The following is a 27,871-nucleotide window of genomic DNA, read 5'->3' on the forward strand; positions in this document are numbered from 1 at the left end:
AAATTAATGGTTTAACCTAAAATCACAATTATGCATTCTTTCTTTTAGTATATCTCCTAGAATTATGGGGATTATATAATCCTTTGGTATCTTATACCACAGAGCCTCTATTTTATTATAAAAAACCCAAAATCATTCTGATGAAAGTCATGGGGCAAGAATATTTGAGTATTCACAGGAAATACATTAAAAATTTCAAAGGCACAAGAATTCATAGTTTCAGGCCAAAACTAAGAATAACAAGCTGTGGATACAATGAAAGTGATGAAGGAGTGACAAGATGGATAAAAGAAAGTTTGTTATAAAGAGCAAATAAAAGACTATCCTGGTGGTTAAAGTAAAGGAAAATGATTAAGAGAAATTTTAAAACTTGAATTTTTCTTAATGTACATATTGGGTATCAAACAAGACTGCTCAGTGTAAAGGGAGGTAGCTAAGTGATTGTAAAGATCTCGTATGTCTCAAAGAGCCTTCAGAGCATAGTCGCAGGAGCAATTTGAGTGAAAAATCAAACTTGAAGAAAAGTGCCCTTTAAAAATCAAGCAGTTTCCATTAAAAAGTTTTCTTATTATATGAATAAACTCATTAAATGAATAGGTTCTTATAGATGTACAATAAATTGCTTGTTATCCAAGAAGTAAATAAAATATCTGTCATTACCAATGCACATTAGAAATACGCAGAAGGTAAAATGCTCTGACCTGAATGCTACATAAAAGTACAAGTTTATATTTATTTATTAAGGCTATAGATACAATAAGAGTTCACATTTCCTAGAGATTCTCTTTATTAAAATAATATTCTTTTTTGAGATTTGCTCATCTCTATAAAATTACTCAAAAATATTTGTTAATTGCTTACTAAATTCTTTCCACTGTCATAGGTTCTCTAATTGCAAGAGAAACGTGTATCTATCCACAAAGCCCATGTCTCTTGGTGAAACAGGAATGGCATATGAAATAATCATATGAATCATATTCATATGAAATGAATAAGGTGATAAAATGGATGATGGTTGAAAGGGATGCTTCCCTAGACCTTTACGAATCTCCAAATTCTAGAATATTAAGATCGTATGTAATTTTCTTCATGATCACAAATACAGAACAACAGAGCCATGTTCAGATGCAGTTGTTGAGCTCCTACTAGGCTTGCTAGCAACTTAAGTGTGTTAGTTTCCAATAGTAGCTTCTTAAAATTCACAATTCCAGTTTACGCTTTTGCTAATTTCTCTACATCATTTATCTTTAAGGTGCTCCCAAATAGTGAAAAATGCAAGCATTAATTATGCTAGTGTTGAAACATACTATATATAATAAAACATTAATGGTGCATTATAGACATTATAGAGGAATTCAGAGACTTGAATTCCTTCAGTTGGGGCTGAAGTCATTGAGATAGCTTCACAGGAGAATTTGAAATGATATTAAAGGTCATCTGTTCCCCCAAATGATGTAGACATCCTTCTATTAAATGCTTTTCAGTTAGATGATCATCTAGGCTCTTTGATTATCCCCTGTAAGAGATAGTATCGCTTCCCCAAGGAGCCTGTTCCTTTGAACTCTGATTATTAGAAAGCGAAAATCTCTCATCAGATTTCCACCCACTGATATATAGTTTTATCTTTTGGAGTAAAGTAGAATAAGCTCACTTCTTCTTCAAGTCAGTTCTTCAATTATTTGTATATAACCATTATGCCTTTTCTGATTTCATGCCCAATGTTACACCCTGTTTGGTTTTTTTTTTTTTTTAACTTTTCTGGTATGGTATAATTTACCTACCTGTCATTATTCTGTCCTTCTTTCTCTGTGCGATAGTTGGTCTTTTAAATTGTGGTCTGTGAATTGAATGCTAAATTCTGGTCTACAGTAGCTTACTTCCCAAGATAAAGATAAAGATGCAGTCCTCAGGCTCTCTTTCATGTCTCAGTAAAGGCATTCATTCATTCATTCCTCAGAGCTATACATACTTAGAATGTACTAAATCATGTGCCAGACATTGGGAGTTCTGGGAGAAGCTGGTCTTCAATAAAAGATTCATATTGTAGCCAGGAATATGTAAACTTTAATATAGTATTTAAATATAATGCACTGTGCATTGTAAAAGTACATATAAAGTTTTATCAAAATGCAGAAAGGAAACAATTAATTTTGCCTTAGAGTGAGTGGACCACACAGGGTGTGAAGGGATGAATGCTGGCAGAATGAGGACATCCCAGGAAGAGGGAAATACAATAGTGTATTAAAAATATGAAGTCAATGAAATTGGGTAGAGTATGAGAGAAGTACAATGAAAACTGTCTCAGGGACTTTAGTTGGAGTGACGTATGTATGATCTGTTGGAATGGGAGAAGACTGAAATCAAGACTCTCAGTTAGGAGGTAACTGTAATCTATATGACTTTGCCTGTAAGGCATATAGATAAGCATAAGGATAAGAAATTTGTCCCATCATGGTAAAACCAGCAGTTATGGAAGAAAATCAGTTCCCTTAGAAAAATTTTTTCTAAACTTGGAAGAGTGCTTCATATCTTACTTTAGGTTCCTTCACAGACAGAGCCTGAGAAAAGGGTTCCAAAGCCTGTCATTTATTTAGGAGATAATACCTGGGAGCCCCAGTAGGGGAGTGGGGAAGTGAGACTGGGAAGGGAAGAGAAGGTAGCCAATAGAGGGTTTTTAGCAATCAAGCAAATTAACGCTGTGGATAACTGAAACTTAATCCCACTAATGAACTCTGGAAAGCGGTGCAGAGCACAGGGCTCAGAGTTATTCCACCATGGGGCATGGGAGTTTGGGATATTTACATACCAATTTCTTTCAGTCATTGTTATTGGGCTCTTCCAGAGCCGTCTAGGGACATGAGTTCTACAACACCTTTAGTCTTCTGCACAGTTAGGTGAGAAAAGGAGACTCATGTGGCCAGAGAAATCCGTAAGCTGTAAAATGCAGATGCAGCTAGCTCGAAGTGAAGCAGGTATCCACTGAAGCACTAAAGGCGGGGAAAGATGGCCAGGGTTATATTTTACCATGAAAAATCTAATCAAGAGCCGGCCTGGTGGCGTAGTGGTTAAGTTCATGCACTCTGCTTCAGTGCCCAGGGTTCGCAGATTGGGATCCCAGGCCCAGACCCATGCACCGCTTATCAAGCCATGCTGTGGCGGATGTCCCACATATAAAGTAGAGGAAGATGGGCACAGATTATAGCCCAGGGCCAATCTTCCTCAGCAAAAAGAGGAGGATTGGCAACAGATGTTAGCTCAGGGCTAATCTTCCTCAAAAAAAAAAAAAAATTTCTAATTGTTGTCATGACTTCATTTTATTTTTTTGTACTATAGTTAATCTTTAAAGATGTAGTTTTAAATGTTCTAATACTGAATGTTTCTATCTTTTTCTTGTGGCAGACTAACCAACACTTTCTGAAAACAGTCACTGAACAAAATGTGGAAATCGAGCAACTCCGAAAACAACTTAGGTATTTTCAAAAATGCATTTTGTAATTTTATTAATAATTATTTTTCTTCAGGAGAAGTGATGATGCCATAATTTTTCCCATGAGTATTTTTTCCCTCCCTTTTAAGCTCCTGTCAATAGCTTTTTGTATGTATGATCTGTTGGGACAGGAAGAGACTGAATTCAAGACTATTTGTCAGGAAGCAACAGTGATATATATGTGAAAGGATGTGCTGCGATGGTAAGACCAGTGCTTATGGAAGAAAATCAATTCTCTTAGAAAAAAATTTTCTAGACATATGTCTCTTTCTTTGGATTTCCCCAGAAGCAGACCCTAAGAAAAGGGTTCCAAAGCATGTAGTTTATTTAGAGGTAATACAGGGAACACCTGTAGGGGAGTGGGGAAGTGAGATGGAGAAAGGGATGAGAAGGCAGCTAATAAAGGGTTTTTACCAATCAGGCAACTTAACACTGTATGTATATATTGTGGTTCAGTGGCTTAATAATCGTTGCATTAATAGACTTCACAGGAAAAACTCCAAATGACCAAAAAATTTTTTTTCACTTTTTGTTCCCCTTAGTCATAATACTTAAAATTCAGAAGTGTAGTCATGTAAGGTTTTGTTCTATGATGCAGTCATTTAGAAATATCTTTAAATTGTAATGTAAATTTACATTTTATAAAAAATGTAAGTTATAATTTGTTAAATGAACCTTGATATTTATTTTATTTTTCACAGTATCATATATTTTACCCTGCAAAATAATATATTGTTTTTTTAAAAAAGAAGCATTTATTTTGCAAAATTGTGTGCACCACTTTTTGTATTTTTATTTTATTGCCTTCATCAACGTTTCAATTAATTTAATTTAAATAAATTTACTTTCTCTTCCCCTAGACATTTCTACTTATGGGCTTTTATTTGGTCCTCCTTATTTCTTTAGATGTTATTGATTTTACAATTTAAGATAGTAATGATTTATTTAATTGCAAGATCTTATTCCTCTTTTTTTCAAAATAGAAGTAGTTTGTTTAATTATAAAAGTAATGTAAGTCCATTATAAAAAACTTTAGATGGCATAAAAGTACATCAAGTTGCATTGCAATTTTGGCAATAGCTAACGAGAGTTAGTACAGACTCCACAAATTAAGGGCACCACCTCCAACAAGACTACCCTCACTCAAATACCAGCCCCAAGTTTGGGGTTCCCCAGGTCACCCACATTTTTGACCAACTGGCCACAAGTGTGGGTGTTCCTACTAATCTCCCAGGCTCAGTAATTCTCTAGAATGGCTCAGAGAACTCAGGAAAGCACTATTACTTATGATTAAAATTCCATTATAAAGGACATAGGGGCCAGCCCCGTGGCATAGCGGTTAAGCCCCGTGGCATAGCGGTTAAGTGCGCACGCTCCACTGCTGGCGGCCTTGGTTCAGATCCCGGGTGCGCACCGATGCACTGCTGGTCAGGCCATGCTGTGGCAGCGTCCTACATAAAAAGTGGAGGAAGATCGGCACGGATGTTGGCTCAGGGCCAGTCTTCCTCAGCAAAAAGAGGAGGATTGGCATGGATGTTAGCTCAGGGCTGATCTTCCTCACAAAAAATAAAAATAAAAGACATAAATTAGAACCAGCCAAAAAAGAAGAGACCTGTTGGGTAAGATCTAGGAAGGTCCTAAAAGTAGAGTTTCATGTCCTCTGCCTGTAGAATCAGAGTGCATCACCCTCCTGGCACATCAGTGTGTTCACCAACCAGGAAGCTCACCTAAGCCTCAGTTTCCAGAGTTTTTATTGCGGTTTCATTGTGTGTATATGATTAATATTAAATGTAAATAAATTTACATTATAATTTAATGATATTTCTAAATGACTGCATCATAGAACAAAACCTTATATGACTACATTTCTGAATTTTAAGTATTATGACTGATTGAATCATTGGCCACTTGGTTGAACTCAATCTCCAGTTCCCCTCTCCTCCCTAGAGGTCAGGGGGTTGGTTAGGCCTATATGACATGGCTCAAAGCCTCAACCCACTAATTGCATGGTTAGTCTTTCCAGCATGGCCCAGTTCCCATCCTGAAACTATCTAGGGGCCTACCTTGAGTCATTTTGTTGGCATAAACTCAAGTGTGGGCCCAACAATCTACCATGAATAACAAAGATAGTCCTGTTACTCAGGAATTTCCAAGGGTTTATATGCTCCATTCCAGGAACCTTAGACAAAGACCAGACAAATTCTTTATTCTATTTACATGGAAAATGAAAATCTCATAATTCCATTATTTAGAGATAATTATTGTTAACTTTTTAAATGTATAACTTTGGTTTATGTGTGTATTTAAGTATTTTAGTAAAAATGGGATGATATATATACTTTTTAATAACCTAATTTTTTTACTTATTGATATACGAACATCATATCAATATTGTCAACCTTAATATTATATTATATGGATGTGCTATATTTATTAGTTGAATTCTTATTCACTGTCCACTGTTATTCCTTTTTCATCTTTAGTAGAATAATTTTTGTAGGCTACCTATTCATTGAACATTAGAATTAGAATAGTATTAGAACAGTAAATACATAACAGCCTGAAGTTAGTCTTGGTTATTATTATTATTTATTGTTATTGTTAAATAAAATTATAATACTATTAACAAAATTAACGTGAAACTTATCTAATTTAGGACCTTTAAAAGAAAGGCCAGCTTGGTTGAATGTTTTGTTATACATTTTTTTAAACTTCCTTTTAAATTGTTTTATAATGAAAACGCTAGACACTAAAGCAAAAACTGACAGAAATACAAAGCATGGCAGAACAAGTCCATAATCATGGTAAAGATTTTAACTCTCTTAGTAACTGATGAATATAGAAGATGTTAATTATGTTATTAACAACTTGATCTAATAGAGAGCTCTAGAACATTGAACCATTCAATTAGTCAGTAAATATTTAGCAAGCATCTACTATGTGCCAGGCTCTGATTTTGACACATGGGTTACATCAATGTATAATACAATTGAAGACCTCTGTCCTTTTGCAAGTTACATTCTAGCAGGAGCAGGCAGACAATAAACAAATACAATATCTAAGTAAAATATATAGTATGTTAGGAGGCAGTAAGTGCTACAGAAAAACAAAACAAAACATGATCAGGATAAGAGGGATCCTGGTGTGCTAGGGGGCAGTGGTGGGGTTGCAATTTTATATAGAGTTTGCAGAGTAGGCCTAACGAAGAGGTTGAGATTTGAACAAAGGCTTGAAGGATGTGAACAAATTATCCATGCAATATAGGGAAAGAGTGTTCCAAGTAGAGAACTTGCTCTTGCAAAGGTGGAAATGTGCTTGAGGAACAGCAAGGAAGCTAGATGTCTCTGTTATCTATTGCTGAATAACAAACCCTTCCAAAACTTTATGACTCAAAGTTTTGTGACCCAAAACAGTAACTGACTTAGATTATTATTTGGGGGACAATAGAAGAGGTTTTCTAGTCTGGACCTGCTGGGGTGATATCTCCTGGACTTACGTGTGTGTCTCCAGCCAGCTGGTTGGTCTGCTACCAGGACGGTCTAGTAGTTGGCAGTAGGTAATAAACCTGTCTGGCACTTGGCAGTCTCTTCACCAGGCAAGTCTTACTTCTTCACTTGGCCATGGCATGGTTCCCAAGAATAGCAAGAGAGCAAATCCAGGTGTACGAATACTTTTCAAGCCTCTCTTGAATCATATTTGTTAATTATTCATGGCAAAACAAATCACATGGTCAACTCAAATTCAAAGGATAGGGAAATAGATACCCCCCCTTGATGGAAAGATTTTCAGCATTATGTTGCAAAGATGCGAATGCAGACAGGGAAGAATTTTTGGCCATTTTTACAGTCTCTCACACTAGTATACCTAGGACAGAGTAAGCAAGGAGGAGAGTAGTAGGAGATGAGGCCAGAAATGTTAGGGAGGGTGGGAGACAAGGTGATATGAGGCCTTGTAGGCCATTGTGAGGACTGGTTTTTCATTATGGATGAAATAGAAACGGTTTTTAATAGAAGATTGGCATGATCTGACTTATATTTTAATAGAATTGATCACTCTGATTGCCATATTGAAAAGACTGTAGAGAGGCAAAAATGGAAGCAAGGAGACCAATGAGGAAGCTGTTGCAGTAGCCCGGGCAAGAGATCATGTTGACTAGGACCATGGTGGTAGCAGTGGGAGATGGTAAGATGTGGTCAGATTCTGGATATGTTTTTTAATGTTTTGTATGGTAGATTCAAGATTTCCTGATAGATTGGATGGAGGCAACAGAGATATTGAGGCATCAGGGATGACTCTAAGTTTTTTTCCACAATCAGCTGGAAGAATGGTATTGCCATGGACTCAGAAGTCTATATGTAGGTGGCCAAATTTGGTGGGGTAAGGGGCAGTTTGGGCCATGCTGAGTTTCCAAAAACTACTGGAAATCCCTGTGGTGATAACCATGAGCAAGCAGTTCAGTTAAGAGATTTGGATTTAGAGATATAAATTTTTGATGATCAACATAAGAATAGTGTTTAGGGCCGGCCCCGTGGCTTAGCGGTTAAGTGCGTGCGCTCCGCTGCTGGTGGCCCGGGGTTCGGCTCCCCGGCGCACACCGACGCACCGCTTCTCTGGCCATGCTGAGGCCGCGTCCCGCATACGGCAACTAGAAGAATGTGCAACTATGACATACAACTATCTACTGGGGCTTTGGGGAAAAAAAGGAGGAGGATTGGCAGTGGATGTTAGCTCAGAGCCGGTCTTCCTGAGCAAAAAAAAACGAGGAGGATTAGCATGGATGTTAGCTCAGGGCTGATCTTCCTCAAAAAAAAAAAAAAAAAAAAAAGAATAGTGTTTAAAGCTATGAGACTGAAATAGCTAAGTATAGATAGAAAAGAGTTAAGAACTTATAACTGAGCTGTGGGACACTCAAATATTGAGATGTAAGGGAAAAGAGGAGTAATCAACAAAAGAGGCTGAGGAGAGACCAGTGAGATGGGAGAAATACCAAAAAGTGTCATGTACTGAAAGCCAAGTGAAGGAAGTATACCAAGAAGGAAGGAGTGATTGCTGAGTTAAGTGCTTATGATAGATAAAGCAGGATGAGTTCTGAGAATTGACCATTGAATTTAGCAACATGGAGCAACCATACTAATACTAGTTTTAGCCCTGGTATTACTTTCCTAGGGCTGCCATAACAAATTACCACAAACTTGGTGGCTTAAAACAGAAATTTATTCTCTCATAATTCTGGAGGCCAGAAGTTTGAAATCAAGGTGTTAGCAGGGCCATGCTCTCCCTGCAGGCTCTAGGGAAGAATCTTTCCTTGCTTCTACCAGCTGCCGTTGGCCTTAGGTATCCCTTACTTTGTGGCAGCATAACTCCAATCTCTGTCTACCTTCATTTTCGCATGGCCTTGTTCTCTGTGTCTCTGTGTGGCCTCTCTTCTTGTAAGCACAACAGTCATAGGATTTAGAGCACACCCTAATCCAGGATGATTTCTTCCTGAGATCCTTACCTTAATTACATCTGCAAAGATTCTATTTCCAAACAAGATTCCAAGTGGACTTAAATTCTGGGGGGACACTATTCAACCCGGTACAGAGGTCATTGTGATTTTAACAAGAGCACTGCAGGATCTACTTTCTTTTCATATCTATACAAAACATTAAAAAACATTGAACTGATTCTGGGTGGTAAAACATAATTCTTAACTATTTTCCAAGGATTGATTTAACATAGACAACGGTTTCTTATGACAATGCTATTAAGTTATAAATCAGTAACAAAAAGATACCTAGATAATTCCCATAACTTGAGAAATCAAGGAGCATATTTGTGCATAGCTTAAAATGATCACTACATTCAAAGCAATTCCAGTCAAAAACCCAGTAGGATTTTTGTAGAATTTGAAAAGCTTATTCTAAAATTTATATAGATATACATAGACAAAACATTTCTGAAGAGGAGAAACAAGCTGGGTGGACTTCCCATGCCAGGTTATCCTGACTTACTAAAAATCGAAAGTAAGATTGTGGTATTGGCATAAGGATAGATAAACTGAACAGATTAGAGCGGCCAGAAACAGATGCACACTTATATGAATTGACCATTGAATTTAGCAATGTTGTAGTTTTCAAAAATGGCCACAATCCTTTTTTTCTACCTGTATCCATGCCCTTTGCAAAATGACTTTTATGGCATCAAGAGGTGCCATATTTAGAAGTGCTTAACGTTCTAGCTGGATATATAGGCAGGATATCAGATAAATAACCAAAGTAGCATATGAGTATACATGTTCTGAGCAGTATTAGCAATAATACCTTATAATAATACCTAAAATAAGGTTTAACTAGCTTTTGAATTATAGCACACATTTTTTATTAAAAATCAATAGGCGGGAAGATGGAGCAGTTCTTTGGCCTATTCCTCCTGCTAAGTACAACTAAAACCCCAGGACACATATACAAAATGAACATAGGAAGACTGAAAGGTAGAGAGAAGAAAGCAGATTGACTAGGTGCCTCAGGATCCAAGGAATGACACCATGGTAAAGTCCCTGGGCTTTTTTGGTTTGAGTTTTGGTTTTGGTTTTTTGCCTCATATAACCCAGACTGGGAAGTGAAGAAGCTGGCAATCTGATAACACCAACAAGCATAGCCAACAAAAAAGAATCCTCAACAAAGACTGTCTCTCTCTAGCCAAAGGACCAGGAAAGGAGCAACCTAGCATGGCAAAAATATTTTAAACAATAACTTCTCTAATCCAGCCAAGTAGTAAGAAAAAACTGTGGAACCCCCTATACCAATGCCAGAAAAGGCCTAGTGGGGAACCTGGACTTTTGCCCCTACTTCATTCCCCCCAGGAAAGGTATCAGAGGACATAAGCTAGAGGGTTTAAAATAATATCCAGAGTCTCATAACATAATACCCAAAATGTCTATCTAGGTTTCTATCAAAAATCACTCATCATGCCAAGAATCAGGAAAATCTCAACTTGAGTGAGAAAGACAATCAGTAGAACCAACACTTAGATAACAGAGATGTTAAAATCATTTGAAAAAAATTTTAAACAGTCATCATCAAAACGCATCATTGAGCAATTATGAACAAGCTTGAAATAAATGAAAAAATAGACATTCCCAACAAAGAAATGGGAAAGTCTCGCAAAAAAATAGAAGATATAGTGGGGCTAGCCCCATGGCCTAGTGGTTAAGTTTGCTGCGCTCCACTTCAGCAGCCTGAGTTTGGTTCCCGGGCACAGACCTACACTACTCATTGGTGGCCAGGCTGTGGTGGCGACCCACATACAAAACAGAGGAAGACTGGCCCAGATGTTAACTGAGGGAAAATCTTCCTCAAGCAAAAGGAGGAAGATTGGCAACAGATGTTAGCTCAGGGCAAATCTTCCTCAGGAAGAAAAAAAATAGAAGGTATGTAGAAGAACTAAATGGGAAATTTAGAGCTACTATACTTGGATGGAAAGATTAAATTCTCTAATGAGAATAGAATAAGTGTTTCCAGATCTTTAAAATTAGTCTCAATATATTTTGTATCAAAACCCCTATAGTTTGTATGTGTGTGTATATGTGTGAGAGAGAGAGAAACTTGATGATCTAATCCTAACATCATGAAATAGTAAAGTGTCATTTACCAAGATTATTCCATAGAAAAATAAAATGCAGTGGTATTTACAAGAATGTGAGTTTGGCAGAATAAACAGAATAAAGAGTATACATAGAAGTTTAGTATATGACAGAGGTGGCATTATAAATCATTAGGGAAATAATCATGTTAGAACTAGTTGTTACCTATGAGAAAAGTCTAAAGTTTTGCTTTTCATATACGTAAATGTAAAAAGCAATACTTTAAGTATTTTATTTTAAAATATCAGAAAATCTCTCTTTAACATTTTGCTACAGAAGTATTTCTTAATCAAAATTTAAATGCAAGCCAAAAAGGAAAAGATTGATAGATTTGACTATGTTAAAATGTAAAACTTCTGTTACAAAAATCAATAGAAGTCAAATGAAAAGGCAACCCACAGTCTGTGAGAAGACATTTGCAATGTATATACTGACAATGCATTAGTGTTGAGGATACATTAACTAAGCGTCAATAATAATAAATAAAAATCCATAGAAAATTGGGCAAAGGATATGAACAAACATTTCAAAAGTCATAGGAATCAGGAAAATGCAAGTTAAAATAACGTGATACTACTTCACACCCAGTTATCAATGTCAAAAATATAGTCTAGAGTGTAATAAGGTACAAAAGGAGATTACAGTATGATATAATTTATATACATTTCAAATGTTTTAAACAATAGTATATATTGATTATGAATATCTATTTTTAGTTATATATATATATTTTATTATATGGATATATCTCCATATCAGCATATATAGTAAAATAATAAAATGTATATATATAGTATGTGTATATATTATGAAAGAATAAAATTAAAACGTTTCCAGGAATGGTATACCTTAACTCCAAGTTACTGATTGCCTGTGAGGAGTGAGACTATTTGTAGAAGTAGGGAGTTGGAGGCAGCCTAGGTGTCTGTCACTAAGGAAATGGATAGGTAAAATGTGGTAATTGCATCCTGTGAATACTGTGCATCATTTAGAAACATGCATTTACATGTAAAGCTATAGTTAGAACAACATAGATCTAAAACCACGTTTGTATTAAGAAAGTAAAAAGAGATATGGGTGTATAGCATAAAAACACATACGTGCAAATAACAATATATATTTTGCCAGTATATGTATCTATCCAAGGATATATGACATTTTAATGTGAACCTACAAAATGAAGGGGAATGGGAGAGGGATTGGGAATGAAAAGAACAAAAATAAACAAATGAGAACAGTCTTTCATAGCTGATAGTGATAGTGGGTCATGGAAACAGTAGTGTGATTAACTTAACTCTGTACTCAAGGTTCAGAAAAGCATAGAAGAAAAAAGAATATAAGATTTATAGTGTGTATAGGATAAATCAGGATGTGGAGATTCTGGAAGGAAGATGAGTAAGTAAATTGGTTCATAAAGACCTGTGATCATATGATGATAATGGAAATAGAAAATAAAAATACATATAAAAGGTTATAGGAAAAATGAGCAGAACTTGGTGATATTGGGCTGAAAGACAGGGAAAGAATCATGGAATTTTATTGCCAAAGATGTCTTAATGATCATCTTAGTTTAGCTTCCTAATTTTATAGAAGAAACCAAACTGAACCAAAGGCTGAGAGATTATCTTGTCCAGAGTTGCACAACAAATTCATGGAAGAACCAAATTAGAACTCACGTCTCGTAGTTGCTAGTCTAGTGAGTTCCCAAACCTGGCTCTCTGACAGTACGCACAGCAGTAAGGAAGTCAAGACTGAGAGTTGATTGTTCAAGAAAGGATGATGAGTGGATACATTGTTTTTTGACATCTGCGTGGAAGTTTCATTTGGCCTTTGGATATTGGAGCCTAAAGATTATAAATTGAGATTAGAGATGGATAAAGCTAGTTTTGGTTTCTAAAACCTAAAAGGTCTTAAGTGTTTAATCGTCCATGAGCAACTTTGCCATAATATTTACTGACAATATTCCATAGCTTAACTTTAAGCAGTTCATTCAGAGTTGTATACATAAAACTATGCTTGCTTTCCCTGCCACAGATTTGAAGGAACATAAGGATAAGCAGATGCTTCATTTAAGAAAGAGGGTGTTGCTTTCAGGTTTGACAGATTCTGAAGGATGGGCATATTGACATTACCAGAATTTAGATTTTGAGATGCCCTGTATAACTATGCCAAGAATAACTAAATTAGAAACTCTTTAAACCCTATATTTGTTTAAGTTTGTCCTGATACTGAAAACATATTAGTTCCATTCATTGTCTGATATTTTGGTGCAAAAAAAATTAGAATCATGTGAACTTTTAATTAAAGCTTCTATCATTTTTCTTTTTGAGAGTTTCTGGTGATGCTCAATCATAGCAGATAAAACTAGTTTTAAAGCCTAGTTCCTAAGAACCTTCATTCACCTGGTCTTCCCCAACCCTCCAGTTAGGTACAAACAGCTCAAAATAGTCGTTTTGCTGTTTCTCATGGAAGAACTTTTGGTTTCTTCCTTTTTGCCTTTGACTATTATTCTGTTTCTCAGAAAATTTATAACTTTCTAAATCTGGTTAAAACTTGCCTTCTCTAGGAAGACTTCTCTCATTCATTCCACCAGATTTTTACTCTTTTCTTTTGGATATACTCAGCATTTATTCGTTTTAACTGAGATTTTATGCTATTTTTCTTTAGGTGCTTTTTGGTCGTATGTATTTGTTTATAATGTATATCCAGCTGAGTTATGGAAATGATTATTTTTCAAGTCGTATATGCTCAGATTTTACATCTGCCTTGTAAAAACTTTGAAGGAAAAGATTGTCATTTGTGTTTATGTTTCAGGAATAATCAAAATTATGTTTGTAAAAGGATGTACTGTAAAGACTGACTAAAGTAGTTGCGTAGTGGTCCATATTATCCTCTCATCAGAGTGGCATCATCAGAATATTTATTAAAAAAATTTTTAGCCGGTAAGGACTGATCTCATTAGCAGACATAGATATTATCTTCATATAGAGAATCTGTAACTTGTCAATCAATTTACTTTATATCTATTGAGAACTTAAATATATGCGTGTGTGCTCTGAGTATAGAAATGGTCTTTAGTAAGTTTATGTATTTTATATGTAATTGATACATGTATAATAGTCTCAAAATTGTTGTAATTTGACCCATTTCATCTCATGCACATTTTTGTGGCTTCAACAATCTCTAAAGATGAGACACCATTAAATTTTTCTGGCTGAAGGTTCTCCTGGTCATCTCTACCCAGATAGGTGAGAGACACTAAACTGAGCTTATTATCATATCTCCTGAATCTTCTCTTTACATTTGTGAACGGCACCATCCAGTTCCTGCTTCAGAAAACGAGGAGGCTTCCTAAATTCTTTTCTGTCCCAACTCTACCTTCTAAATGTCTCTCAGATCCTTCACTTCTGCATCACTATATTGTTATTGCCTTTGCTCAGTCCATCATCTCATCTGAGCTTCTACAGTAACCTCCAAATTGGCTTACCCCCTCCCCATCTTCCTTTTTCATAGTCATCAAAATGATCTTTCTAAAATAAAATCTGATCATGTCACTCTCTTTCAATGGCTAATAAACGCCCTTAGGATATAATCCAAATTACTCAGCATGACATAAAGTCTTCTACTACCTGACCCCTGGCTGCTTAACTCCATATCTTGTCACTCCTCACCTGAATTTCCTGACCTATTTTTAGTTTCCCATACAAGCCATGCTATTTCATAACTCCTTACTTTTGCTCACATTGTTCAGGCTAAATGCCCCTCCCTGATAAATATCCTCTCAACTTTCAAGGTTCAGCTCAAGTGTCACATCTTCTAGAAACCGTCTGAACCTTTATGGTTCTTTCTTCTCCAGGTAGAACCAAACATGCTTTCCTTTATGCCTCAGCTGTAGACTGCACATACATTGGTGACAGCGTTGTTAATACTTTAGTGTACTTAATTCTGTACAAATTCTGTACAAATTGATCTCTCTTTGCTAGTTTTTAAGCTCCTTAAAAGTGTGGATCGGGGCCAGCCCGGTGGCACAGCGGTTAAGTGCGCGCGCTCTGCTTCGGCAGCCCGAGGTTCGCAGGTTCGGATCCTGGGCAGGCACCGACGCACCGCTTGTCCCATGTAAAGTAGAGGAAGATGGGCACAGATGTTAGCTCAGGGCCAATCTGCCTCAGCAAAAAGGAGGAAGATTGGCATTGGATGTTAGCTCAGGGCTGATCTTCCTCACAAAAAAAAAAAAAAGTGTGGATTGTTATTTAGTCATTTTTTATGTTGCCATCATCTAGTACTGTGCTAGACACATGGCAAGTGCTCAAAAAATCTTTTTTGAGTCATTAAGTCAGTTAATTAAATAATTAATTAAATTGCACTTCATTGGAGGGGCAAAGCTAAACTAATTTATGTGGGTTTTCTATTTCTGTATTTTGCCTTCAGTCTTTTTAGGGCAAGAACTGTTTTCTTGGACTGTCATTATTTAGAAAATTATATTTTATATTCAGCAGTAATGTGTGTCCACTTGGTAGTTTGATTTTCAAAACAACACGTCTGAAAAAAAAACATTGTTAATATAATTAATAGTAGCTTTGCAGAATGAATTAAAAGATTTTTCAGTGTTTCCCATTATGGATCCAGGCTTTAAGCTATATTGACTTTTAAATCCGTTTTTATTACCAGTCATCTCAAAGTCTGAATGCATGATATACACATTTAAGTATTTTTTTATGTTTAGTGCTCTCTCTATTTAAATGTGAAATAAAATCCAGGAAATCTTTAAATTGTGATGTGAAATAAATGGTTTTATTGAACAACATAAGAGCTGATGTGATAGGAATATAATTCTTTATATCATTCTATTATGTTTAATGCAAAGGTTAAATTGTATAAATCACTGTCTATGTATATTCATTGTGTGCATTTTTAATCACTTTTACAGATGCGTACTTTTTTCTTCAAAAATGTTGTATGTGCCAATAATTTTTATATATCTTTTTAACATGTATGTACCTTTGCCATATAATAGTTTTATTTTAACTGAGAAAACAGATTTTTCTCAGATGTTTCATGTTCCAATTTGACTAATATTGTGTCTTGTATTATAAAAATTCTATGGGAATCTGGAATTCGTGGATCACTAGTTTTGATTCATAGTGTCTCTTGGAAACTGTCCCATGTGAGAAATGGCCCTGAGCAGATGTGCTTAGTCATAAGAATTGCCAGACAGTTCCTTATGTGTTGGCAGCTGGTTTTCTGAGCATAGAAAACATGTTTTAAGATAAGAAATAGGGCTTTGCTGTCATTTTCCTATCTCTTCACACTGTTTTACTTTAATGTTATTTAAGGGGTTACTTACAATCACTCCTTGTTCAAAAATGTTTAAATCTTTCCCTCTTAATCTTTAAGGGGCATAAAGAAGAATATTAGACTTTGCTTCTGGAGCATATTGGTCAAGAGTAGAAACAAATTCATAACCTCATTGTTTGGAACTTTGTCTCTAATAGGTGATTACTGGTTTATTACAAAATATGTATTTTATTGATAATTGTAACTTTATTTTGCAAATACTCCACATTTGCATACTTAATCTAAAAAAATGTGCTTCTGTGTGGTGTGAAGTATGAAGACCATAGGCTTTGAAATCAGCTCCAGACTTGTGTTCTTATTTTTTATTTTCTATTGTCTTGGGCAGATTGCTTAACTGAATGAACTTCAGTTTCTGCGTGTCTATAATAGAAATAAAATGAGCTTCCTTGTAGTATTGCTATGTACTGTAACTCTTATTGTCTTTGCTCTCCTTCATTCTACTTTAGTATTCCAACCTATGTAGGTAGGCTTGTATAATATTTACAAGACAGATGCTATATTTGGGAGTTGGTATTAATGTAATAAATAGACAGTGGATATTTCCCTCCCTAGGTCTGGAAAATCAGCCTTATCTTTATTGCTGCTGCTTTTATTTCTGGAACCAGATGAAGCATTCCTTTCTTTTTCCCTTCTTTCTATTGTTATATCCCCATGTCTTGCCAACTGTACAACCCCAAATCTTTTCTGTTTCTTCTTATATTTTGTTCCATCAGTTATATTCATTCTTTTTTTAAACCTTAGTCTCTCTTTTGTGGGGTTCTTCCAAGACCTCAGGAATATAGACCTCCCCTGATGATTCCTCAGATTGCTATATTTTCTCCTTCCCATTCTTTGAAATTGCTTGGAAGAAGAGTCTGTATGTGCTGTAGTTACTCTTTGGCGTTTCTTTAAATTTGAATTTGGTCCCACCTCTCTATTCTTCTTCTCCTAAAGATTATTGGTATCTTTTTTGCCTTAAAACAAAACCCTCCATTCTCCTTGATTGTGAATTCTCCTTGATTGATTTTTCTACCCTTCTAGAACATTTCTCTACTAGGTCTTTTGCGTTTGTGCCTTGTTTTCTTCTCTGACCTTTGTGGCCATTTCTTTTCTTGCTTTGCTTTTCCCATTTCCTTATCTTACCTACTGAAAGTAGACATTTCTTAAATTGTTAGCCACATTACACACTTTTTCCTCCCTCTCCTTAGATGATCACATTTACCCTACCCAACTTAAACTTTCATCTCAATAATAATATTTCCTAAATACGTACCTTTGGCCTTGATCACTTTGTTGAGCTCTGTACTTGAATTTCTAGGGCAGTGGTTTTCAAACTTTTTTTTAGCAACAGAACCCTTAAAAAAAATCTTATACGTAAAACCCCAACATATAAAACTGATAAAAGTGGAACTGCTGTGATTAAAGTAAGGAGTGGAAATTTTCCCCATCTTAGTAACTAATACCATCATCAAACCTAGGAATCTTGCTTGATTTCTCTCTTTTGCTTTACCCCTACATCCAAGTCATGTTGGCTCTATATCCATATTGTCACAAGTCCACTCATCACCCCTGTCATCTCTACCCCAAGCCATCACTATCTCTTGCTTGCATTTGCCTTGTATCTGGTCTCCCTGCTCTCACTCTTATCCCACTATAATTCGTTCTCCACACACCAGCCCAAGTAGTCTTCTCAGAGAATAAAACAGTCACATCACTCACCTGCATAAAACACTCAGTGGATTTTCAGTGCAATTGGAACAAATTGCAAAATTCTTACTCTGCCCAAAGGCACTTATATGATCTGACCTCTCTGCCTTCCTGACTTCATCTTCCACTTTTCTCTCTGTGATACATCCCAGCTAATTGTCATTTCTTTAAGTACCGTTCTCATACTCTTTGCATATTATTAATTTTCTCTGCCTATAACTCTTTCACCCTAGATTTTCTTAAGTTGACCTCATCGACCTTTACACCTTAACTCAAATATCCCTTTCTTAGACAGGTTGTCTCAAGTCTCTCTCCCATTGTTTTGTATCATTTGCTTCATAGCATTAATACTTTCTGAAATTACCTCATTTATTTGTTTACGTATTTTTTGTCTGTCTCCTTCTATTGCAATGTAAACTTTATGGCGGAGGGGTGCTTTGTCTCCCTTGTTTACCACTGCATCACCAGTGCTACACCAATGCTTGGGATAGTTTACAGGTGCTCCATAAAATAAGTCTAGGGCTCACGAAATATAGTTAAAAAAAAACAACAAACTGAATGAGTCACCAATACTTGAAGCTCAACATGTCCAGACTGTATTCATAGTGCCTGGCATAATGTATGCATTCAGTGAATATTTGTTTAAAGAATGAATGGATGGAATCTCTTAAATTCTATCTTTGTAAAATCTATGCCATCTCTCCCAGTGGAACTGCTTACTTATTGTTGCCATCACTCTGGTTTAGACCTTTTCTGCCTCTTGCTCATTTATTGTGATATATTGGTTAAAGAGAAAGACAGAACCATCATTCTAGCCCATTCTTTTTCACAAATGCCGGGTTTAAATTCCTAAAGTGCAGCTCTGATCCCATTATTTGAGAAGCTCCCCATTGCCTTTAAATTAATACAGATCATTTAACTTGTCAGTTAAGGCCATTGGCATTGTAGCCCCCATCGCCTTTTCAGTCTTATTTCCCAATTTCCCTAAATAAGCCCTACCCTTTCCTACCTTTATGCTTGTACTTATTTTGTTTCTTCCTGAAGCTTTCTCTTTATCTCCACTTGTGAGATTTACCATTCGTCTGCCAACTCTTGTTTTAAATACCTCCCGCTTCAATATTCTCTTACCTAAATACAAGTGTACTACCTACTCTGAATCATAATACTTTATTTTAATTTTTTGTGATGCTTAAAGTGTGCTTTGTGACCTTGCTAAAGATTAGTGTATCTCATCTATCTTTGTGTGTTTTGTACCTCCTTAGAAAACACCTTGCATGTCTCAAACATCACAGGCACGTGGTAAACATTTTTGAGCATGTCCATTGCATAAGCCTATTTAATAAAAATAAATTAATGTATTCTTCAGTTTGTCAGTAGTACCCCTGACTCTAAAACTATATTTGTAATCATTGTTTACAATCTTTTTATAAAGATAAACATGTTGATTGTGTAGCTATTCTGTAAAATTGAAGACAGTGGCTGTATATCAGAATCACCAATAGAGAGTCTAAAAAACAGAGATGACCAGGTAACACCCCAGACATTCTGAATGAATAAGACTCAGATAGAGACTATGCAAATATAGTTACAAAAAACTCACTTTCTTATAAAGAAAGTATAGAAAACTACTATTAGTATGATAGAAGATTATATTCTAACATCGAAATTAGGATTTTGAACTACTTTAAATTGTGTGTAATTTTGAATTAAAGTGTGTGAAAATTATGTTCACAAATGAACATAGTTCACAAAAATTAGTTCACAAATGAACTATTTTAAGACTGAAGAGCCTCTGTTTTAAAGTTTTGATAGCTTAGTACATGGATTATTAATAGCCATTGCTTTCAGAGTTTCTTTGTAGGCCTCTGTCTTTTGAATAGGTTTAATCATTAGACTGCCACTGAAGATTGAAAACAGAAAAAATAAAGCTTTTCCCAGTTTTACTACTTACTATCAGTTTCCTAAGTGCTGAGGGGATCTTAAAAATTCAGAACTTTATCTAAAATATGTTTGGAGATTTTCTAAAGTTTTTAAGAATAAATGGTTGTTTTTATGTACTGGATAATTACAGAAGTACTTATTAACTTACCTAATGTATGCATTTTTAAAATTTTAAATGAAAAAATTTAGAATATGTAACAAATCAGTAAAAACTGGGTTTTATTTCTCTCAAAATCTTACCATTTTCTATTGTATGAAAGAAATATTGTCAACATTTCTAGGGTTCTCTTGATAGGAGACGGCAAAAGAACTGATAAAAATTTTTCTTAAAATAGACTGGTATTTGGGCCGGCCCCGTGGCTTGGTGGTTAAGTGAGCGCGCTCCACTGCTGGCGACCCGAGTTCGGATCCCGGGCTCCCACCGGCGCGCTGCTTCTCCGGCCATGCTGAGGCTGCGTCCCACATACAGCAACTAGAAGGATGTGCAGCTATGACACACAACTATCTACTGGGGCTTTGGGGGGAAAAAATAAATAAATAAAATCTTAAAAAAAAAAAAAAAAAAAAAAAAATAGACTGGTATTTGATGTTAAATCTCAAAAAAAGTATTGATAATTAAAGCACTTTAATTTCTGTCCAAGTTAATGCTATAATTTAAGTATAGTACTATATCCTATCTTTTATGTTATACTTGGTTATACTTTGCTTAACAGAGCAAAGCTTTGTGTTTTAAAAGATTTAGTTCAAGTCTCTTTAATATTAAAAGTAATGAAAAATTACATTAAAAAAAAATTCCAGAAATTTTAAATTGTCTCACAAGGAAACATACCTGAAAAATAGTTCTTTGGAGCAAAAATAAAATATATGAGTAGTTATGACATTAAGATTGTTAATATTTAATTAGTTATTTTTGTGTATTTTTTATCAAATTATTTTTCTAAAATGAAAACTATTTTTGACCTTTATAAAATTACATACACAGGCAGGCGTATATCTAAAAAATTTGCATTATAAGCATGTAGTTATTAAAGTTCCTTCATAAAATAAAATTAGGATTATTTTTATTGGTTCCTTTAAAGATTTCACAAGTTTGAATATTTGAAAGGACTCACAAGACTCCACAGAGCATACTCACATAAGACTTTTATTTACAGGCAAAGGATATTGTGCAGTAAGAAAAAAAGCATAGGCAAGCATAGGGGCCCAAGTGACATCCAGGGTCTTTATTCATACAAAGACATGCTTTGTCTCCAGACTGAACTACCATGGGGTGTGCAATGAATCTTGGCTTCAGGAAAGCTCAAGGCAGAAGTTCCCACTGGGATCTTTTTTTTGCCCCTCTGGTCACATAGTCTAGCCCAGCTGTCTAACCAGTTATACCAGGTGAAAACCATCAGTAAACAAATCCTGTTTGGGGGTTACCAGGGGAGATTCAGACTTTAAGCAGCACATCGTAAATCCCACTTTTCATTTTTTGGCCAAGAGTCAAGACGAGACATTCCAACATCCCCCAAGCTTTCTTGACCCAGCTGTAAATTAATGCTATACCACACGGTTCCTGACAACTTAAAATCTAAAAAAGGGCAAGATTATGATGATAGCTTACATTTGTATAAACTACAGTAAAGTTTATAAAGTGCTTTAATATGCATTAACTTATTTAGACTTTATGATAATTCTGTGAGCTATATGGGAAAATTGTTTTTGTCTCTATTTTACAGCTGCAGTTTTTAGCCTCAGAGAGGTTAAGTGATTGGCCCAGTTCACATGGCTTTTGTGGTGGTAGAGCCAGGTCTAGAAGACAGACCTTACAACTTTTATTCTAAAATATTTTTTAGTATTTTATGCCAGAAGTAGATATGAAGAACTATTTACTTCTTTTCTAACTATCTTAAAGAACAATGTAGGAATGAATAAATATGAAACTACTACTTGCTTTTCCCCAAAACATAGTTTTTTGTATGTTTTAGGGAATATAATATAATAATTTAAATGCTTTCATAATATTTTTCCTTTTAATGACTTACAAAAATAAATCTTAAGACCAGCACCTGAATTTTTTTCTTTTACTTATGTAAGAGAGAGATTCTGTTTCAAATGAGAGATTCTGTTTCAGATGAGATAATATATATTTGGAAGAATTGTGCACAGAGTTATTATTCTAAGATTTCCACACTTGAATATCAAATTCAATATGCAAGATCTAAGTAAAATATCAAGATATAGTTGTACCTATGACTCTCTTTCTCTCTCCTTTCCTTTTGCACTCTCTTTCATTCATTCATGATATATTTACTTGTCTACTGTGTGCCAGGTATTATGCTATCTCCTGAGGATTTAAAAATTAATAAACTGTGATCTTTGCCTTTAATGATGTTACATTCCATATTTTTTGATAAACTCACAATTCCATGAAGGAGTATCTGTTAATGTACAAAGTATTATGTATTATGAGGACGGGGATTATAGGGTCTTTTGCATAAGAGAAGATAGAGAAGAATTGAGATGAAGAGACTTTTGAGCTAAGTCTTGAAGATTTTTGAGGAATTTATCAGAAAAAAAGAGGAAGAAGCCTAGTCCAGTTGAACATGTGAAAAAATAGACAAGAGTGTGTTTAGGAAACAGTATTAGTAGTCTCTTATACCTACCAGATAAATTACATGAAGGGAATTGGCAAGAGATGAGACTCTTTGAGGCCAGACGATGACTAGTCTTATATGCCATGCAGAGGAGTGTTGATTGTGTGCCCAAAGAAGTGGGGAATCCAGAAATTGTTATTAAACAAGGATTTTTATTATTAGATAACTTTTTTTGCAGATAGGATGCATTGTAGAGGATGAATTAAAGAGGAGACCAGCAGTGAAAAGATCTGTTTGGAATCTATTGGAATATCCTGGGAAGTAATGATGGGATGTAAAATATTATGAAAACATTATCCTTGTTGGAAAGTTGGAAAACCACTGTCAACCTTACTCTCTTGACTTCAGTTTGATATAACAGTAGTACTTAATTCACAGAGTTATTGTGTTAAGTGAGATGATGTCTGCAAAACATTTACAACAGCTCCTGGCACCTAATAACTACTTGATACATTTTAGCTATTGTTAGATTTTATTTCCTATTGTTTTATGCTAATCAGTAATGTAGTTATAAATACTGTTAAACAGTCAAAAGTAAATGAATTAACATTTACTGTGAATTCTGCATCAAAGAATTTCTGTAAGTTCAACAACACTAATGTATTTATAATACATACATAAAATATAAGTAAGAAATAAATATAGACAGTTCCTACACTAAAGGAGCTTCCTTCCTAAAAATGTTTGTTTTTTATATAATCCGAGTGTTCTGTATTCACACTTAGTGCTTAATTGCTATGACATTAAAAATCTTTTTTTCTGTTTCTGAAAGTGTTATTTCATTTTTCTAAGATCTTTTTCTATGAGGAGTCAAGAAGATATTGAAACTTATTTGATACTGTTAGAACATTCAAAAAAACTTGGTCTTTTTTGTCCTTTGCAACTACGATCTCTGATGACAATAAACATTATACTATCTTGAGACAAATGTTTCAGTTCATTATGTTAAGTAGTTACATAATACATACTTCTGGTGTTCAAGGAATGATCAAGATATTGAAGCTTAGGTTCATTTTCATAGAAAGGCCAAACAGCGATACTTCTCTAACTCTATAAATTCGGGAAATTAAAGACATAACTATATTCTACTTAATGCACTGGCATCTTGTTGGATATTTATCAAGATGATAAAATTCTTTTTCATGAAATATTGAATTGAATATAAAATATAATTTATCCAAATAAAGTATTAATGACTTCCACTTTGCACTATCCCGCCCCCGCCCCCCACCATTCAGCTGTATTTTTTCCTCTTCACTCTATTCCGCATGCATTTTATTAGTGATGAAAGAATCTTTCAGTATTTACCTCTTAGATCCATTTTTAGGTGCAGAGGAGTTAGTACTGATTTTACCAAATTTAGATTTCTTTCTAATTTTTTTAATTCTTAATGGTCTATGAAAACAGTACTTTTAACTTACTTTCTATTTTAGGCAAGCCAAATTAGATCTGAGAGTTGCAGCCGCAAAAGTGGAAGAGTTAGCTAAAGTAACTGAAGATCTTCAAGGACAGGTGCAAAAGAAGGTACTTTCCTATTTCCATGACAACTGGATGTCGGTAGCTTAGTTTTCAATGTATTTTATTGTTGATCTGTTTTGGATTAGGTGTTAAAGAGGATTGCTAGAAAATAAATTAATCATTTTATGGCCCTCTAAATATAAAATATATGAAATTGGGAGGCTAAATTATAATATTAGAACTAACTTTTTATTTCCATTCACTTTACCCTAAGTCAATAAAACATCATAATCATCCCTAAACACATCATTACTGAAATGCATATTAATACAAGATCAAGTTTTGGTTAATTGATCATATGTAAGTGGAAGAGACGCATTTAGTACTACATTTTGTTTACTACTACAGTTGTGTTATTTATGAAAATATTTGTTGGCCTAAGAGACAGTGGTTCTTTTTATGTGTAATAGGGAAATTTCAGGGAAGTATCAAGGAAAAGTCAGGTTTTAGATGTAGATGGATCTAATTATTTAAAATTCTAGCTCTGGCACTTAACTAGCTATGTAACTTCTAAACCTTATTTCCTAATCTGTAAAATTTGATTATAGATTTCCAATAGTATGAAAGGCTTATGCAAACCTTCCTATAGATAGCGGTTATAAAAATTTGATAAATTTTTTAAAACACTGGAAAGCAACCAAAAACAGAAAGACACTGAAAGATGTAAGAATTGTGAGTTTTTGGCTTTCTGACCTAAGAGTTCTCCCCACCCACAGCTATGGCTTCAGAAAACAACAACTTTTTGCGGACTTAAGGTGCCCAGGATCAAAGTTTAGAGCTAGAAAAGCAGTTGAAAATTTAAAGAAATATTGGCAGCAAGAGAACCACAGGAAAAAAAAAAAATGAGACCCAAATTTTGAGTATAAACTCTGAACAAATCCATGGCTGACAGCGAAACTATGCATATAGGGGTAGGAGAGGGACCCCAGGGAGCCAGTGAAAAAGTAGGCAGAGACCTGAAAGAAATCTGCTCTTGAAAGATAGAGCTATACGGAACTAGATATTTGAATTTGCTGCTTTTTATAATTGCGTGCATTCCCCAAATGTGTGTAACTCGAGCAGCAGAAAACTGGAGCCTTAATGTTCAAAGTATCAGAGGACAGAGCCCAAAGCTGACAGAGCAGCTGGAAATTACAGGGGAATCTGTAAGAGCAACAAAGCCACAGAGGATGAGCACTACCTCTGCACAAACCTTGACTGATCTTCAACTTATGCAGGCACAGGCAGTTTCCCTGGGAGCCTAGCTAAAAAAGCAACAGTGGAAAGAAATAAGAACTGGTCACAGATGGCAGCTGCTGCATTCTGTAGGGGAAACATTTCAGAGCTTGAGTCTAGGCAAGATAATTGCCTACTTGAGCAAAAAGGCCAATGATCTTCAAAAGAACAAAACAGAATCCAAAGTAACTGCAATGCATTACCTATATTATCCAGTTTTCAACCAAAACTTACTAGACAGGAAAGCGTGACTGGTCGGTGGAGTGAGGGTGGGGGAAAGCAGTTGATAGAAACTCACTCTCGGTGAACTCCACTGTTGGATTTAGCAGACAAAATCTTCAAATAAACTATTATAAATATATTCAAGGAATGAAGGAAAATCTATTTTTAAATTAGAATAAAGTGTTTTTAAAGAAGAAACAGAATTTTAATTGAGAACCAGAAAACAATTTTAAAAATAGAAATTCTAGAGTTTAAAAGTACAGCAACTGAAATAAAAATGTCATTAGATGGACTCAAAAATGGATTGGAAAAAGCAGAAAAAAAAATCAATGAACTTGAAGACAGATCAATAGAAATTTTCCTATCCAAAGAACAGAGTTTAAAAGATGGCAGAAAAATAAACAGGATCTCAGAGATCTGAGGAGGCAGAAAAGACGTTTAAAGAAATAATGGTTGAAAACTTACAAAATTTGGTGTTTCGAAAACATTAACAGATTCAAGAATCTCAGTGAACTCCAAGTAGGATGAATGCAAAGAAAATCAATTCTAGATACATCATGACAACTCTGAAAGCAGCAACAGAAAAACGACACAAGCAGGGGAACAATGATAAAAGTAATAGCTGATTTCTCATCAAGAAACTGTGGAAGCAAAAAACATTGGAATAATATATCTGAAGGGCTGAAAGAAAAAACCGTTCACTAAGAATTCTATGTCTGGTGAAACTGTACTTCAAAAATGAAGGCGAAATAAAGGCATTTTTAGATAAACACAGTCTGAGAGAATCTATCACTAACAGACCTGTCCTTCAAAAAATGCTGAAGGAAATTCTTTAGGTTGAAAGGAAATGACACCACATGGGAACTCAGATATAGGAAGAAATTAAGATCATCAGGAATTGTAAATATGAAATAATATATGTACATATTTTTCTTTTCTCTTGTTAATACCTTAAAAGACTTGACTGCTTTAAAGCAGAACATTTAATGGATTTTAAAGTATGCAGATGTAATATATGACAACAATGGTACTAAAGACTAGGATGGTACATGAAATAAATACTGTTGCAAAGTTCCAGTGTTTTCTCTGAATGAATTAAATATTAACTCTAAATAAATTGGGATAAGTTAAAGATACATATTATAATCTCTAGAGCAACCACTAAAAAATAATTCAAAGAGGTATAGCTAAAAGCCAATAGAAGAATTAAAATGGTATTGTAAAAAGTATTTGTTTAACACAACAGAAAGCAGGAAAGGATGAACAGGAAATTTTTTTAAAGATGGTACAAATAAAACCTGTTAATTTATTTCAAAGCATGGCTACATCAAAGAAGAAATATCCTATGATTGTAATGGGATGCATTGTAACTTAGTTAAGAGAACATATTCTAAACGCAGACTGTCTGCATACAGATCCCTGCCTTGTTTTGTCAGACTTGCACTAAAGAAATAGTTTGAAATATTGGTAGAAATCTATATACAATGGCTGTTTTGATTATTGTTTTTCTAATACAGGAATGATAGTGAGGTTCTCTTCCTCCTTTTTTAGTATATGCATGATTTGTTCCCAAAGTGGTATTGCTTCTTTAAACTTACATATTAAATTCTAGCAATATAAAAACTTTATAGAGTGAACTATTTTCTTTATGCTGTATAATGATGTATTGAATTTTCAGATACTCAAAATAAGCTTCCAGTTTCTTTATTTTCTAGGAGGAAGATATGGTGTCTGCCCAAGGAAGAGAGGAAGCATCAGATAGGCGTTTACAACAGTTACAATCCAGTATAAAGCAATTGGAAACAAGGTAAATTGTTAAATACATCTAGCTTTGTCTAAATGCTTCAAAAGATATTCCACATTAGAGTTACAGTTTATGATATTTTCTAGAATATGTGTTTCGTAAGTTCTAAACAAACTATAATCGTAAGTTTAAAATCAGATTTACTGGACATTGTTTATTTAAAAAAATCTTATTCAAAATATTGGTATATTTTGAACACATATTCAAAGATCATTTCTGTCTTTACTTTTTCCCCGAAGCAGTCATAGTCAAGTTTAATCTATCCCTAAATCAAAAATGTTCTTTCATTCTTAAACAATAATAAAAATACTGAAGTTGGGTAAAAGTTATATAGAAAAACCATTTCTTATTAAGTAGATAGACAAGAGAAAAAATACTTG

General features: G+C 34.8%; 1 protein-coding gene across 2 annotated transcripts in view; it reads left to right on the forward strand.

Annotated features, from left to right (window-relative positions):
• Positions 1–27,871, forward strand: part of SCLT1 (sodium channel and clathrin linker 1) — a 171,556-nt gene that overhangs the window by 49,454 nt on the left and 94,231 nt on the right. For both annotated transcript variants that reach the window (XR_015553827.1, XM_004426501.3), the window contains exons 9-11: positions 3,400–3,470; positions 24,166–24,256; positions 27,403–27,494. Coding sequence is in view for 1 of the 2 variants with exons in the window: in XM_004426501.3 (XP_004426558.1) it covers positions 3,400–3,470; positions 24,166–24,256; positions 27,403–27,494 (254 nt within the window). In the remaining variant the exon portion in view is untranslated. The remainder of the gene's footprint in view (positions 1–3,399; positions 3,471–24,165; positions 24,257–27,402; positions 27,495–27,871) is intronic.

The sequence above is a fragment of the Ceratotherium simum genome, chromosome 12, assembly GCF_057802395.1.
Source record: "Ceratotherium simum simum isolate JZ-2026a chromosome 12, ASM5780239v1, whole genome shotgun sequence".
NCBI lineage: Eukaryota > Metazoa > Chordata > Mammalia > Perissodactyla > Rhinocerotidae > Ceratotherium > Ceratotherium simum.